An 18,202-nucleotide genomic window follows, 5' to 3' on the forward strand; every position below is an offset into this window, starting at 1 on the left:
AATGTCCTTCCCACCCACCTATTAATGAAATTTTTACTTACAAATTTGTCCTCATAAAATTACTTAAAAGGACATCATTGAAAAACAAAAAACAAGAAAGATTATCATGTTGTTAACCCGCAAGCATGGTGGCTACCAAATAAATAAAGGAAATCCCCAATGGGAAGCAGTGCCCATTCATCTGGCCACCACTGTTCAAAATTAAAACAGAAAAAAGTTGGGGGTTAGTGGTATTTTAAGATATTGAGGATATAGGGTGGGTGGTTTGAGTAATTATTTTCTAATTTTTTTTATAAAAAAAAAACTATTAATGAAATACAAGACAAACATGAAACAATGTGGACAAAAAGTCCATCAGCATGGGTAGTGGGGTTCCACTGTTTTTCATAAAAAGATGGCGCTAACGAAGCGATATGCATGCATTATTGGGTCTTCGATACAAAAGCTTATGTACAGGTTTGGTATTTTAAAAAGGCACAGCACAAAATACTTGATCTAGAAGTAATTGTTCTTAGATTACTTGGTTCTTTTTAAATTTGTTTCTTGTTGGGTTGTGTGTGACTTTGGTTATACATTCAGGTTCCTGATGGATACCTTGTCCATCTTGTCTTCTCTTTATTCAATAAAATAATTATTTCTTAATAAAAAAGAAAAGAGTTTACAAAGACAGAAGCAGGACTTACAGAATCATTCCCACTGAAGTCAAAGAAGGCAGTAGGTCCCTTTTCATTTAGCATTGACAAAACACTGGACAACAACAGTGAGCAGTACTGCTGCCGGTTCCCAATTTTCTCGCTTCGGAGAAGCGCAAAGATTTTGCGGATGTCCTTCCCAGAAGTGCTGTGCCCACCAACAACCTGAATTAATTGGGCAATTTTCAAGATGACGCTATCATTATCTTCTTGTGAAAACCAATCAAGAAGAAAATTAAGCATTCCTGCTCTGACACAGGAAGCCCGATTGGAAATGGAATCCCTCAGTAATTGCTGAAAGACATCAAGCCCGTTATGCTGAGACGAGTCACTGCTCTGCCCAATCATAAAATAGCAAGTAATGATATAGTAGGTTATATTTTTCAACAACTGTAATTGCAAAGTAAATATAATGATTTCAGAGAGAAATAGAAAAGACCAATAATAGAAATGAATCACCAACCTCCCGCAAAATGCGCAGATAAAGTATGATCACGTCTTCATTCTGCATGAAGAAAAAAGTGAAGAAAAGAAATGTATAACTATGAGTGAGGTGTAGGACTCAGGCACACAATTCCATAGCCATACTTGGCATAAGTATAAAACTCATAAATAAAATTAAATCTGTGGGCATTATGGAAAAGAAAATCCCGAAAGAGGATATTACAAACTTTCTGGATAAGGTTTGCATCATGTAGACCACCTTTATTTTAGGGCCTGATTTCATATCAAACTTTCCATCAACAAGCATATCGAGCAACGCATTCAAAAGTCCTTCACTTGAGCGTGACTGACAAAACTCCAACAGTAAGCTTTGCAATGTCTGGTATCCCTTGCCAGCAAGAACTCTAAATGTAGCCTGCAAAAATATAGCCAATGCAGAAGTACAATTAGCTAGAAACCTAGAATTACAAACAAGAAAACGTAGTACCCATATTAAAAGCATATGCTGACATAATAACGCCAGCATATTTCAGAGTCAAGCAACCCAGGAAAGACAACATAAATTTACAAAACAATTACTTTTCAAGGGATAACAAACTTTTATTGAATCTAATAAAAATAAACACGTCCAACATATAGATTAGCGAAAAGTTAATTAATTGATTTGATCCTTCAAAAGGTGCAACTGGATGAGCACATAATACACCTATAAATGTCAGGATACAAAACCTTCAGGTTGCTTCTATAGTAGGGTTCTGTTCTGCAGGATGTGGGGACATTCAAACACCATGCCAGGCCATTCGAATGCCTCGACAAGTTTAGTGATCTCCCCTATTCAGGGCTGAGGTTTAGGGACTTGGTCGTGGGCTCTAGGGCATAGTTTCTAACTTTCTACACCCTAAAATAATCGACCCTATTGGGGGAAAGCTGCAAAATAGTGTTCCTGCAGAAGAAAAAATGTTTGGGGTGTTCAATTGGCCTGAGATCTCGCATCTGAGGGTTTGGACATTTACTTGTTTATTTATGATTAACCAAAATGCTTATTTTCAATTCAACAAAGGATTAAATGAGAAGGAAAAAAAAACAGAAATCTCTTAACCAACAAAAGAAATTCTATGAGAACATCTTTATGCGATTATATTCTCTATTATTTATTAACGTTTTTTCAATTGTGCATTTAATACATTCTTACTGATTCATCCTTATTGTGGAAATATATATATATATATATATATATATATATACGGTTAAAAATATGCTTATAGGACCAAAGCAAACCTAATAAAAAAGTTTTAATGCATCCTGCAATTCAAAGTAAGAATAAGATAAACCTAACCGCAGCGCACCACATACCAACTAAATTTAACCTATTGTCTACTATTGCGTACAAGAGCAAACCAGTTGTTTCCAAGAAATCAGCCTGGGCTATGTTGTAATTTTCAAATATTAACCCGGCTGAGACATGACTTGACCCCGTTGGTTCAGTTCCATTCAATACAACCAAGTTGGACACAATTCATCTGTGTGATTAAAATGAATCCCTTTAATATATTTTCATTTTCCCCGTTATATATGCTAGTTTGTCTCTACTTTTCTAAATGATATCTGACTCAGGTCTTCAACTCAATCATATTTCTAGTATGACTCAATACATAGTATCAAGATTGTTATAAAGTGGGTATCAATCTATCTCGTATGCATGAAAAAGAAAAAGACGGATGAAAATATAATATCAAATGCACACCTGAGAGTGTTCTGGGTATACAACCCACTCTTTCCACATATATGTCATATGTTTATCATAGATGTGCCATTTTATAAAAGTAACATGTTCAGATGATGACTAATTGGTTCATTTAGGGTCCGTATAGTCAGTGGCGGACCCGGGATTTTGTCCCGGGGGAAGGGGTGGGGGTACATTCGAAAATAAATTACAGTGACTAAGTACAAAATTCCAGATTTGAACATTGATCACATTAAAGTAAGCAAAAAATATCAAGCCAGACTTGATTATGTATCAAATCATGAGATCAAGCCAGACTTTCCCATTGGTTCTTTTAAAACTCAACTCAAATGAGTAACTCAGTTTATCTTCTATTTTTCATCAAAAAAGAGAGCAGGAAGAAATGGCTTCTGTTCTCTTTGTGCTTGGCAGAGGAAACTTCAACAAGTCTATATGTTTCATAATGCATATCAAATTGACCCTCAATTCTCTATGGCACTGGCACATCCATATAATCAAATAAAAAACGCAAAGTACCAGTGAACCATCTGGATGAAATCATGAAACAAAATTTGACATATTGCATTCAACCAACAAGATACTAACATAAATTAAGCACTCAAGGATTACCTTCCTTAATAGGAAACAAAATTTTTATAAAATAACAAGGGAAAAAATATACAAGAAAAGATGGACAACATGTCCATCTAGGTTTGAAGATAGAAATACCTTTGAGGCATCATTGCTTGCAAGCAGACAGGTAAGAGTTTGAAGGACATTCAGAACCAATTTTTCTCCATTAGCCTCATCAAGGTTTCCATTTAGTAAAGAGACAACATGCAAAAAGCACTCTCCATCACGAAACAAAGTCTGATAGTACTGAATAAAACTCAAATTCATGAGACACTGGAACGTCATGTATTAACAAAAATAACTATCAAAAATGGAAAAGAAAAAAAAAATCAAGGCATACCAAGGGATCAATCTGGAGCATATCTCTCATTCCGACCAGTAAACTGATAGACAGTTCTGCAAAGCTTTTCTCCCGTTCCTTTATTTGAGTGAATGTTTCTAAGTATTTGGAGCATAACTGCAACTTTGCTCTTTGATCCTCCTCAGATGATGATACACTCTGAAAAGTAACCCAAAAAAAAAATCCAAAACAGAATTAAACTTAATCAGTGATAAACACTTACAGTCAACAAAATATCAAATGAACACAAGGTTTATGGGAATACCTTCATCAGCTCAAATATATGCTTAAGGACATTTTTTCTCAAACCTTCTTCCCAGAATAAATCAAATAAATAACCAATACATTCAGAGCTATGCAGAACCAAACTTCTAGCATCTTCTGCTGTTGAGAAAAATTCCATATAGAGCTCCATAGACGTCTCCATGCATTTAAGCCATCTTTGCATTGTCTCATGTGAATTGGATTTTCGATTATTTGGAACCACTTCAACAACGTTACTCTCAACAGAAGGGCTTGCATTCACAAACCTTCTTGATTCTTGGGCTTGAATGCAAGCAACTTTAAGCACACGAGGAAATGCATTAACTGACTTAAAAGAAGCAACAGTTTTCTCAGCTGAAAGCTGTAATATGCGAATCAGACTCTTGGCAAGAACACTAGCAACTTCAGGATTGCAAGCAGACTGTTCAAGGGAATCTAACAGAGCAGACAATTCAGGCTGCCATACACAAAAGAGGCAAGAAGTAAGGAAAGATACAGAAAATTAAGATGCAGATGTTGTCTTGAAGCACTGCAATTACTATGACAAAAAGAACAAAAACATTGACAATTTGTTCGTCCCTCACAGGTATGCATTCAAGTTTACGAACATGTATAGAGACGCGTATGTGGAAGCCCTTTGAAAGATATTTCTCAGAGCTACACATCATTTTAATCTGCTGTAAGTATGGTGAGAGGAGAGGGTGGGATTTTGGGAGGATAGTTGGCTGAGAAAGAAACACCAGTTCCCAGCATATTTTTTTTCTATTGCTTAAAAACAATAAAATAACATAGAAAGTGGACAAGATGGCCACTACAAAGAAAGCAAAAGCAGAGCAGGAATATAAATGCTGGCGGATGCTAAAACAAACCCAACTCCTGACACACAACGGCTTTCCAGTCGAACCAATTGTCTATAAAAGATAAACCCTTAAATTCTGTACCAAAACCGAACATCATCCCGTAACTTTGACCAATTGCCATGTCTTTAAAAAATCCATTCTTTATTTCCTGTTGGCGTGATAAATTAGGTTCAGGTTTATTATTATTTAATATAGTTGGCTTTGTATGCTTACCCCTTTTGTATACTTTGTACATCTTATAAATACCTCAAAATGAGAAGAATAAAATCATTCCATTCATTCAGATTTCTAGATGATATCAGAGCAATCAATCTAATTGGCTCTACTGAGATCTGAAACCCTAAAACACTCTCTACTGCTGCCGCACATATCTAGGGTTTTTTCCTTGTGCCGTCGCTATTTTCCTTCTACTTTTTCTGCTGCCACCGCACCTCTCTAAGGTTGTTTACCCTGCTTCTGTGTTGCTGCAGCCTTCTAAACCTTCATCAAGGGTATATTGACCTTGGTGTCTACTCTTACCAGTGACACTAATCCATCTGCGCCCTTGTCAATATGTCTACTCTTACCAGTGACACTAATCCATCTGCGCCCTTGTCAAAGACACCCACTGTTACCATTCAGCAAGACGTTGCTTCCTCTCCGATCAACGTCAAAATGGATGGGACATATTATCGCCTCTGGTCCAAGGTTTTGGAGATGCATATCTCTGCTCATAAGAAATAGGGCTATATTTCTGGTATCAGGGCTGCACCCAACACTTCCTATCAGAAGTATGAAGAATGAGTGGCTGAGGATGCCTTAGTGAAGTCATGGCTCATCAGCTCCATGCATACCAATCTCATGGCAAAGGATGTGTGGGATACGGTGAAGAAGGCCTATCATGATGCTTCTGACTCTTCTCAAGTCTATGAGTTGATGAAGAAGTCCGTTCAACTTCGTCAAAATGGTTGGCCCTTATTCACTTGTTTTACTGAGATGAATTCTCTCTTCATGGAATTGGATCATCGTCGTCTGAATGATCTTGAGAATCCATCCGATATTGCTAAATTGAAGAAACGTACTTCTAAAGAACGTGTCTACATATTTCTTGCTGATCTTGATCACAATCTTGACTAAGCGTGTAGTCGCGTGTTGGCTAGTGTACCTCTTCATGATCTTAATGAGGCTTATGCCATGATGCGTTGGGAGGCCCAACGAGAGTTACTATGACTGCCGAGGGCTCCACTGAGGCATCGGCTCTTGTGGCCAAGAAGGCTCAACCTCACCCAGTTCCTGACTCTAGTCCTAAATCCATCTCTTCTGGGTGTACTTACTGTAAAAGCAGAAAGCATGTGAGGGAAAATTGCTGTAAAGTGGTGTGATATCAGGAGTGGTTCAAACTGAAACAGGCTGCCCGCAAGGATAAACATAAATCCAAAGAATATTTAGTCTCATTGGACTCACCACAAACAGCCACTGCCTCTCAGGTTTCTTGTCCCTCAACCATTACAGGTAATATCGGTTGTGTTTTCTCCTCTACCTCTACACGACCTTGGATCATTGATCTGGAGCATCTGATCACATGACTAGTGACTCTTCTCGGTTTGTCACTTTTACTCCACCTCATCGCAGCTCAGTTAAAGTTGCTAATGGTGTTCTTACTTCTATTCAAGGGGCTGGTTCACTTAGTTTGACACATGCTCTGTCATTGTCCTCTGTCCTATATGTTCCCTCTCTTTCCAATCATTTGCTCTATGTTCGTCAAATTACCAAACAATTAAATTATTTTGTAACCTTCTTTTCCACGACCTTCTCACAAAGATGACGATTGGAATTGGTAAGGAGAGGGGTGATCTCGATTATTTTGAAGAAACCAACTCTGCTGGCCATGTGTTTCAAGTTGATGGGAATCCTACATCAAAACTGGAGAAGATTATGTTATAGCACCGTTGTTTAGCATATCCATCTTTCTTGTATTTGGAAAACATATTCCCTAGTTTATTTACTAAGGTTTGGAGTTCTAGTTTACGGTGTGAATATTGCATTTTGGCTAAGAATCATCGAGTTAATTTTCAATCTTCCTCAAACAAAAGTGAACAACCTTTTGCTATTGTTAACACTGATGTTTGGGGTCCGTTTTCTTCTCCTACTTCTTCTGGTGCCAAAGTGGTTTGCATCAGTTATTGATGATTGCACTAGAGTTTGTTGGATTTATCTTATGAGGCAGAAAAGTTATGTGACTTCTATACTTCCCAAATTTTATCAATTGATTTGTACGCAGTTTTGGGCTCAAGTGCAGGTGTTTAGTTCTGATAATGGGAAGGAATACCTCAATCAGACTCTTACTGATTTCTTCCATACGCATGGGATTATCCACCAAACGACCTGTGCGTATACCCCTCAACCAAACGGGATCATAGAACGATTAACTGTAACTAAACGTAGCTTTAAATCTTGGTTGTCTCTAGTAGTTAGCTCAAACCTCAGTAACCCTAATTTATGTTCTACACATACAAGTCATTTGGTCATGTTTTTGTGGGTGCCTTAAGTGATAGAAAGTGTAAGTTTGTGTTGTTTACTTAATCTTGATAGTTGATATGTGTTATCCCTCGGGTTTGACTCCTAACAGCTTAAGCTTTGGAATGGAGAAACTTAACAACAACCATACAAAAACAAGAAGGCATTCCTTAATAACTTTATCAGCCTTACGACACCTAATACCCATATGAAACCCTAGAACCACTTTCGCATCCATACTTTACTAAGCACAATAAAACACCATGTATATATGGACACTAAAGTGCAAGTTCATTTGACCAGTTATCTTAAACAAAGCATGTAAGTACAGTGAAGAGTAAATGTCGGAAAACGCACATCATCAAGCAAGTGGAGACCTACCAAGTTATGTGCACTTCCATTAGAAGTTGCAGCAAACTCCACGAAAGAAATTACTTCCATTTGGAGAATATTGTTGATGCCACTAAAAGCAGAAAGTAGTTCAGGAGGAGACTCCTCGTATGTGCAACACTCTCCAGAAAGGTCATCAGAAGCTGGTCCAAAGTAGAAAAAATTCTCAGAAAATATGAGTTCCCAGATTCCCTCGTCCCGAAATACTTTGAGTGATGCAGGGGATGAAACAAGAACCTTCCTAAATGCATTCAAAACACAATGCTGCAGAGTATTGACAAAGACCCTACAGATAAGGAAACAAACAAGAAAAAAGAGTGTCACAAGAAAGAGAGAGAAATTGAACAAGTACATTAAAACTGAGGTAGCAACATCTAATAAATAGTAAACAATATCTAACAAAAGAAACATAAGATGGTACATTACTGCTAATAGAAGTTCACCTTAAGTGGCTTGGCAAATCATTTTGATTTGAACAGGCCTTAATGCAGGGGAACACTGTAACAAGAACCCTAATAACCCATTTGATTGAAAGTTCACCATACAATGAAGAAACTGCCACAGCGATCTGGCCAGTGGACGCTTCGAGATCATGAGATTTAATATCTTCTGAAGCAGGAAGAAAAGAACAAAATACCCTGCTCAGCTTCACAGCATAATCACTCCAAAGTTGAGAGTAAGAAACATTGGCAGGAAGTGCAACAGAAGTCTCTGCTATATGGTTTTTCAGAGTCTTATCACTTCCAAAGTCAACCATAGGCATTTGGAAATCAAGTTGACCAGACATATCCTTCGTCTGCTGTTTGTACTCTTGAAACATGAAAGCAGGTGAGCAAAAGCTATTTGCGAATTTTTGAACTCTCCCATTTTCACACAGAAATTGCAAGTTGCTGATATTTCCATAGCTGCACACTCGTCAAGGGAATCATTTTTTTTTTTTTTGGGCATAAACTGAGAATCATTTGTGGCACAGATACAATCTCCCCTAGTATTTGGTAAACCACAGTAAAGGGAATAATGAAAAGGCAAAACTTCAGCCTTATTGTGTCAAACAGAAATCAATTGAATAGTAACAGTACTTTCCTTAAATCATGAGGGGCATACAATGTCAAAACAAAAATGCAACACTTCATTCAATATATGCATCCATGCAGCATGCATGCATAGAAGGACTCCAACAAATTCAGTGGGTACAAGCATAAATCCAATAAACACATAAGGTATACAACAAGAATCACAGCTCTCATGCATACAATAAACACTGTCGACCAAAAATAACTCCAACATACCAATTTAAACAAAAAGTACAAAAGCTTCATAAGTTAACCAACGAAGGACACAAAAGGATACACGGCCTCTTTGAGAACTTCCAGAGAGAGAACATGGAGCTGGAAAATTTTTAACAAGGTGTTCTCATATCTGCAATCAAATATCAGAAGTATATCAGAGCTTACAAGAGAAGGTACCGTATAACATAAAGAGCCAGAAGTTCCCACTCAAACAGGAAATATCCATCCACATATAATTCTCAGTCACTCTGAGTCAAGTCAGAAAAACTGTTAATTCACATAGTAAATCAATTCAAATCAGAGAAAGGTGACTATGTTGGTTAAATTTCTTCATAAAAAGCAAAATGAAAGCATATGCAATTACGTTACACAGATTCCTCCCTTTGCAACTGCTCTTGGTAGTCATATATATTTCTATATTCAGGGTAAATGTTACTTTAGGCACCAAACTTCTTCAGCCCTTTTTGCATGACTTGCCACTTAATTACCATGGATAAATATGAATATGTTCTTAATATAGATGCATGCATACTAGTATATGCAGAACCAAAAAAGCAAAGTTTCATCCAAAGAAAAATCCATAAATAAACTAATGGATACTCTTCATCAGGAAGAGCAGTATTCCTTTGTCAAAATAACCCCCAATGCCACCAACTAATGCTACTTATGCTTTACGTGACCAACCATCCAACAAACAAAAGATTAGCTTTAACTGCATAATCTCTGTGTTTAAGGAGATCAAACAGATATACGACCAAAAAAAAAAAAAGATCAAACAGATACGGGAAGCATTTCAAAGAAATTATCTCACTCTTGAATATAATTCCCCAAATCAAAACAAAAGTTGTCCGCTATTCACTAACATTTTCAGAAAATTTTGCACATATGATAGCACTGAACCTCAAGATGGTAGACCATACAAGAGGAGTTAGTATTACCTTTTCTCAACAGCAGAACTTTTCGACATTAGCCCATTACTTGACGGTATTCCAAGACCATCCAACAGAACTTCAAGTCCTCCAATGCTTTTAAAATGATTTTGACCACGAGGGTTCTGAGATAATGTTGAATGAAGAATTCTTAAAGACAAATCTAGAAGTGATGTGTCCGTCCACTGTTCTTTCAAGCTTAACCTTCTGATTACACGCAGCAGCTCTGGAACGAGAACAGTCCCCATCAATGAAAATATAGATACAAAGAGAGTACAGGGTTTACAAAAGGCAGTATCATAGTTTGGACATAAGGAATATCATACAGATGCCATAAGAATTGGGGTCTTTAGGCAACTCAAATGCTACCCAAAAGCCAAAAAATGAGGGGCAGGGCCAGAAAAGAGCAGGATCACGGACAACAGGAACTGGGATGGGGTAGTGTAGGATATCCTCATGAATTATGAGCACTGAACCCAACAGAAACGTAACAATGCTAATAGCACACGCCAGGGACAAAATATGAATTCATTCAACTATTGAAAATATTTCTTTGTAATATGTTTTATTAAAGTAACTTTAAAAGTTTGGAATACATTCAAAAGCAAAGAAGGAAAATAAACAAAAAGAAGAAGAAAAACAAAAGGCTGCCGGAAAAAAAAAAAAGACTAGAAGGCACAGAGATAATTGAGTTTCAAAATATCAAAAAGAACATACAAAACAATAGCTATAAAAGGCACAACAAAATAGTAAAAAATACCTTTACCTAATCAAAATGTTAAGAGAGAAAAAAAAATTATTAAGTGAGGATAACATAGTAATTTACAATCTTTTAACATTTATTTTTTTTATTTTTTTTAAGGAAAACTAACAAGAAGACATGTTATACCCCCACTCTAGAACTTAAAAATATGAGACTTTTTTTCTATTTAAAAAAGAAAAGAACAAGCTAAGTAAGTTTCTGAAAATTACCATAAAAATAAAGAGAATTTCTCAGTAAACAAAAGGCCAATTCGTGCATGCCAAAGGGCTAATAATAATAATAATAATATAACAGTAGCAATAAAAAGGGAAAACAAATGAATTTATTTAGCACTTCTGATCTTATTTCCTCAGAAAGGAAATTTAATAATAATAACAATAATCATATATATATATATACACACACACACATAATAAAGAAGAAAGAGACAGAAAAAGGTCATAAATGTAGATTAAATATTTTCAAAAGAAAAGTACAAATGAAAATTAATTTAGAAATTAAATTAAATCATGTATCGAAGATGTCCAAACTGTACCGTTAAATGTCTAAGCTGGTATGACTAAAGAAAAAGTTATTTTTAAGAATCTGGCACAAGTTTCCAGTGCGTATCACCAAGTTGAGATGTGATGTATTAGGTTATAAATAAAAAGTTCCTGCCCCATCCTCACCCCAAAAAAAAAAAAAAAAAACACAACACAAAACACAAAAGAACAAGAAAAAATATTTGCCTACCTTACCTACTAACCAATTAAGTCCACCAGCTTCCATCACAGACACAACTGCCCTCTGATGCCATCGTAACCTTATTTCACTAGAAGGAACCTTTGAACTACCAGAAGAGTCAACTGGAGATGTACCATCCCTTGAAACAGAGCCTATAGTATTACTATACAACTGACCTTTCTCATATACATTTGAATTTAAATCAATGAAACTACATATTATTGACACCACATATACAAGTATTTGTTGCAGGAGTCCAGTCCTCTCCACAGTATAATCAGATGACTTTTCATCAGCTGAAAGTGCACCACTTATCGTTTTAAGCTGGACTACAACCCCTGAAATAAAAATAAAAAACCACAATGTAAAATTAACAATGGTATCCATATACCTCTGGGTTCAACAGACGTTTTGCAAGATTAAGTTAATTCATTAGGGATATTATGACTTCCTTTAAACCTGGGTTAATTCATTGAATGCTTGAATCCGAATGTTTCACTGATTCTATTCTATTTATTAAATAATAATTTTTAGTACAATGCTGTTTTAGACAATGGAAAAAATAAAAGAATAAATTCCTCAAACCAAATCTTTTTTCTTGTTCTCTATCTCCACATAAGTGGCAAACACAATCTAAATCCAAGAGACAGTGAAACTTACGGCACTACTGGGCATATTTTGAACAAAATGTGTCACCATAAAAAAGAAAGTGCACTAGCAAATAATAACACACATAAATACCTTTCATTAATGCCGTCAGCTTTTGAATCCCACCATAGTACCCAAAAACTCTGCAATTGTGCAACGAACGGGTAACAATCATAAGAGCATCCAGGAGTGGCATTCCTTCAGATATGATATTTAAGGTTGTGGAATGGCTAGAGAAGTCTGCTGATGAACGAACTGTACTGGTGTTTACTGGATTAACCATGGGAAAAACAAAGTAAACCATAAATGACATAAGAAAACCAAAACTGAAGGAAGGAAGACTACACTTATTAATATAAGAGGGATAGAACAGCCATAAAGAAAATAATTAACCAGATATCAAGTGCTAACATATCAATCTACCATGACCGCATTCCTGAAAAAAAATTCACCAAATGCCTTCCAAAAAGGAGGGGGAGGAAGCACACATAAATTCATATTGACAATAACTTTGAAACAAGATACAATAAAGACGGCAATGAGAGAAGTCAAATGAAAAGTGAGTAGTTACAAATTTGTCCCAAAAGGCACATCAAACCCCCAAATTTTTCATGAATACCTACCCTACCATGCTGATATAAAAGTAAAATAACATTTTTATGCAATAAAATTATAAAAGATACGACAAAAGGCAGCGATTAGAAAAGGAAACATTTGGGGTACTTTATGTGCAACCATGCCAACAGCCTCAGTGTCAGTGTTCGTAAAATAATGATACTAAAATAATAATTAACAAAAGCAGAAGTACATTGATTAAGAAACACACGATAACTAACTCTAGGATTGCCTAATAACATTTTGGGTGGAAAGCAGATTCGAAACTACGAAGTCAGTTTCCAAAAAATTTACTCAGCTTGAGTATAAAATATTTTTGTCATGTCCACGGTAATAAAATAAATAAATAGTAACTTCCAAGTTTGGGATCTTAACATTTGGCTAGTGAAGAAGGCCATTCTAAATTGGACTTTATACGGGATATCAATCATAGGGCCAAAAAACTGTCATAAGATAAAGAAAGAATTATTGTTTCACAAAAATTTTACCAGAAGAATTTAATATAGGAATACCGCACACCAAAGCAATTTTCTAAAAACCAAACAGGAAGTTCAACTTACACTCTGCAACCATAGCAGTTAATTGTGTAATCTCTTCAGTCAGTATTAAAATGACTTCTGCAGGATGTCCAGCAAAGCAGCCAGTAACTACATCTGAGTTTGATGAATACTCTGCAGTTTGGATGGTAGTTGAAGCAACCTCTGAAATTTGGCCACAATGTACTGGTTCCCAGTTCTTGTATACAACTAGAAACTGCTTAAGAAAAACATGAAACAGCCTCCTCTTTTCCACCTATAAATTGAGTGAACAAAAAATATATCACAAAATTATAAGCGACAACTAGAGCTCACTAGGAACAAGAAAAGCTATTATTGTCATTTTCTGATATCAATTCATTGCATATATATGTGTCAAAACAAGGACAAATTAAAGTGAGTTGGTCTGATCTTGCACATGGCCAGCCAGTCCCCAATCTCAGACAGGAATGTTATGGCTGCAAACTGAATTTTATGTCTGACAATTGACCTAATGATGTATTTAACCAGTGTCCCACTTAGGAGCCCAACCCAAACGACAAAACATTTCTTTACCCTTTCTTGTTTTTTTACAAAACAAAAAGGAAGAATTTATTTGTTTATGGCACAACAAAAAATCCCTTGTTTCAAGTCTTGGACATGGTTCATAAGAACATTGTATAAGTGGCCTAGACAAAATGTACTTATGTATATAACACAATGTATATTACATCAGGAAAAAAAAATTCATAATTACAAGTAGCCTCTAGGGAGCTAGAATTTTGGGATAAAGAATTTGAGAAAGTAATAAACTTCCAAGCATACCTTATCAATAGCTTTTTCGTATCTATCCCAAAGTATATTCAGGACAGCTTCATCTCCAACTTCACTGGAAAAATAAAGGCCATGTCATCAAAATATTCATCCTAAAATAGTTAATAAATTCTCTTATAAACAAATTAGTAAGTAATTCTGCACATTGATGTCACAAATTATTGTAAAAAAAGGAATGACAAACAGTATAATAAAATAAAATAAAATAAAGGTACCAAATGGTTTACTGAATCAGACATCATAAATTTAAAAGTAATGACTTCTTCGATTTGCAGTACCATACAACACACACCCATACTGTGTAATTGCATTGTATGGTTGAACAGCAAATGTGTACAATAGTTACTCATGTAGCTTGCCTTAATGTTGGGCCTGAAAATTAACAAGTATAACAGTTTGTCTGTCGGTATTAATGTAGAGAAGAGATTAGAGTCGTTGGCTAGGATTTTGGGTTGTGAGTTAGGACTAGCCACTTGGAGAGTGACTCTTGAGTTATTTGGGACTTGATTTGGGGGCAATCTGTGTGCTTTATATTTCTGGGATCCAGTTGTTGAGAAAGAGAGGAAAAGATTAGATAGGTGGGGGAGAGAATGTCTTTATAGGAAGGGGGCACTTACCCTGATTTGGTCAGTCTTGAATAGCATTCCCACTTATTTTATGCCCATTGCAAAGTAAAGTAGCTAAAACTTTCAAAAAACTCTAACAAGGGGTTTCTTTTGGGAGAGGATCGGAGAGGGGAAAGTGATCATTTAGATAGATGGGTTCGGTGCACAAACCAAAGGACGGTGGTTGGTTGGCATTAGGAATTTGGCGAAAGGAAATAATGTGTTATTGGGAAAATGGTTGTGGAGATTCCCTCTTGAGCATTACTCCTTGTGGAATTTAGTCATTAAGAGTATGTACAAAGTCCAATAAATGGGTGTGATTCCAGTATTCTAGAGAGAGGTTCGTTTGAAGTTCTCGGAAATACATTTCTCAGGGTTTTTCTTACTTTTCTCATGTATTGCAATTTTTTGTTGTGCACGCTTTCCCTATCCACAATTCTTAGAGATTGCTAGTCAGGTCTTGGCCACAGGACACCTTTCAAGATCACCAGATGGTAGTGAGATCCTATGAAAGGCTTTTGGCTATCAATATTCTCTTCTAACTTTTTTTCTTCATATGAAAAACTTTCATTAAAGGAAAAGAAAGAGTACAAAAACAGAGGACAATGTGTCTTACGGCCACAATATTTAAAACAACCACCAAAAAACTACATCAAATAGCACAGACTACCAGAACAATACTCTAAGACACTACAGCTTTCCAATCAGACAGTATAACAGAAAAGGAATATCCCCTAAATTGTGGATATACCAGAGCCCATAAAGTAGCCGAAAATCGGACTCTCTCCCACAATTATCAACCTCCTCCCCCCTAACATCATCAAATGCCCTTCTTTTTCTTTCTACCTAAATGAAAGTCTTAAGAATTCTTTCTCCGGATATAGTGTGATCACCACATTTCTTCGAAGGTTCAATTTCCACTCAGCTTTAGCCTTCATATGGACTCTTTTAATCTGTAGGATACTATGATTTGGACTAAAGACTTATATTAGCCCCTGCCCTAAACAAAGTTTTATTAATAACAACCCTAAAACACAGTAGAAAAACTCAGTGAACAAGAGGTCTGCCAACATCTTGATACAACTCTCATAAAAAAACATAACCAAATTAAGCATATGACATCCTAAGTCAAAACTCTAAAGACCACCCTACAGCAGCTCCTCAATCTAACAAAATTACAGAAAACAAAATACCTCTAAAGGATAGAGCTGTGGCGGAGCAATATCCCCAAGAATGAGATGCAAGCACCGCCACTGGGCTGGAGACAGTGAGGCCTATAGGCTAGCTTTGGGTTCACTTTTGTTACTAAAGGAGGAGAATAAAATTCTCAACCATTCAGTTTTTTTTTTTTTTTTTTCAAAAAATTAGACATTTAATTAGCTGAGAGTAACTAGGATCCTTCCAAATATCCCTCAAATCATGCAACAGTAATTAAACATATCAGTCCTTTTATTACAATAGTTGAAGTACTTTACTGTAGTCTGTAATCAATTTAATATAACCTCCCCACAAAAGAAACCACAAAACCATAATTTACAATAACTAACATGCCAGATTAAAACAATCAGTATTCAGTAGTAATCATCATGGTGAAGCATAAGTACCTGAATCGGATCTTCGGACCAGGGGGAGAGAACTTCTGAGCTTGTGACCCTGAAGCAGAATCTCCATCATGGCCACCAGAAGTCCTTCGAATTAGGTCAGCAACACCCTTGACAATATTCATGCTTCCCCACCGCCAAGATTTATATATAAGTCAATGCTTCATTATCCAACAGTTAGGATACGAATGGTAATTCCAGCCCATCACCTTCAACGGGCTCGCCTTTCTATTACATAGTACATAAGTCACCATTAAGTCAGCAAAATTGCTCATACAGCCTAAATCAGACTGAAAAACTGCCACCTAATCCACAAATTTTGGAACCAGTGGAGAAGGACTAAAAATTGGTTGCAGGAATAATTAACAATGAGAGGAGCTCAGTTAAGTTTCTACAATAAATACACTGATTAGAGTTGACTTTCTCTGTTCTTAGAAAATATACAATAAAATCTTCTAAAACCTCCAGCTCATTTTCCATTCCTTTCCTTTAACTTGTTCGCAAACTAACAAAAACACTATCCAACTATCAGAAAACTAACACTTTCATGCAAAAACAGCCTGAATTCCATTCAAATAAGCTGCTAATAAATAATAATAAAATTACACACACACATTATCCAGGACAACATTTAAATATCTGATAAAATGAATGCCAATAAAGATGGTAACTTTGAAAATAAAAACAAATAATGGATCAACGATGAACACTCGAACTCCATGATTGAATTCTATAATACAAATTCATCAATTTCAGGAAGAAAACGATGAGAACCTGATCGGATCGCTGGGTCCAAAAGAACGGTTTGGATAGGGTTTCTGATTGGAGATCTGAGCTCCTTCTTCTTCAATGGCGTCAGTGTAGAATCTAGGAAAGAAAATGCGCAAGCCGAAAAAAGAGAAGAAGAAGAAGAAAGGAAGAAAATATAATAAACCCCAAAAACTCGTTAAATTTCGAGATTGCCCCTGCTAGTGTGGTGGTTGATGATCTAGCGGGTGTGGTTTATCTGGGAGTCAAAAATCAACGATAAAAGTTAAAAAAATTATTAACCATCCAAAACGATTCCAAAAACGTCGTCGTTTATTGTCGGTGAAGCTTACAAGCTGCCATAGCATTATTCATTTCCTTTTATAAAACGTGTCTTCTCCAAAAAGAAAAACATAAGTAGATGAGGAAAAAAGAGCAAGCATAACAATCTGAAGTCTGATTTGAGCATGCAAATTGGTCGTTGGCCTTCCTTTAATAAATTGATTAATAATATAAAGCAAGAAGCTTCATCCATACGACTGTGGATAAGTAGGTTCGTATCGTATGGCTTTAGAGTTTGGGTCAAAACTTAATTGTCGACTTCACATCATATATAACTTGGGTCACCTACAAAACTAACTCGTTTGCATTTCATTTGTTACATTGAAGATAATCATACATGGATATATCATAATCCTAATTTATTTATCCACCTTCTTTTAGGGGTGGCCATAGTCTGGATTGGATTGGTTTCACCTCTAAAATTACGGCCAAATCAATTATAATAGAACGGTTTATTTCGGTTTGATTTCGACAAAAATCATGGAGGAAAATTAACCAAACCAATTACAACAAAAATCATAACTTGCTACATTTTTTTTTCTTCATTTTCTAGCATATCAAACCATCCTAAAATTCAACATGCAAATAACTTCAAAGTTCCATCAAACTTCAAATTCAACATACATATATATATATATATATTTATTATCTACGTGTGTTAAATAAAATGAAATAAATATAAATATACAAGTAGAGGGCCCAATTCAAGTTAGGCCAATTTGTAAAAGTTCAAAACCAAACCATTAGGG

General features: G+C 35.9%; 1 protein-coding gene across 1 annotated transcript in view; it reads right to left on the bottom strand.

Moving 5' to 3' along the window:
• LOC103319530 (binding protein) overlaps window positions 1–17,304 on the bottom strand; it is a 33,169-nt gene extending 15,865 nt beyond the window's left edge. Inside the window, 16 exon segments of the mRNA XM_089045288.1 lie at window positions 684–1,028; window positions 1,156–1,197; window positions 1,396–1,551; window positions 3,589–3,738; window positions 3,833–3,991; window positions 4,098–4,553; window positions 7,834–8,128; window positions 8,286–8,747; window positions 9,193–9,261; window positions 10,070–10,286; window positions 11,561–11,884; window positions 12,288–12,464; window positions 13,370–13,601; window positions 14,150–14,213; window positions 16,368–16,592; window positions 17,139–17,304. Of these exon segments, the coding sequence (XP_088901414.1) occupies window positions 684–1,028; window positions 1,156–1,197; window positions 1,396–1,551; window positions 3,589–3,738; window positions 3,833–3,991; window positions 4,098–4,553; window positions 7,834–8,128; window positions 8,286–8,747; window positions 9,193–9,261; window positions 10,070–10,286; window positions 11,561–11,884; window positions 12,288–12,464; window positions 13,370–13,601; window positions 14,150–14,213; window positions 16,368–16,489 (3,270 nt within the window). The 5' untranslated portion in view covers window positions 16,490–16,592; window positions 17,139–17,304.
• Between the last annotated feature and the right edge of the window lie 898 nt (window positions 17,305–18,202).

The sequence above is a fragment of the Prunus mume genome, linkage group LG2, assembly GCF_029339155.1.
Source record: "Prunus mume cultivar Tortuosa linkage group LG2, ASM2933915v1, whole genome shotgun sequence".
Taxonomy (NCBI): Eukaryota; Viridiplantae; Streptophyta; class Magnoliopsida; order Rosales; family Rosaceae; genus Prunus; species Prunus mume.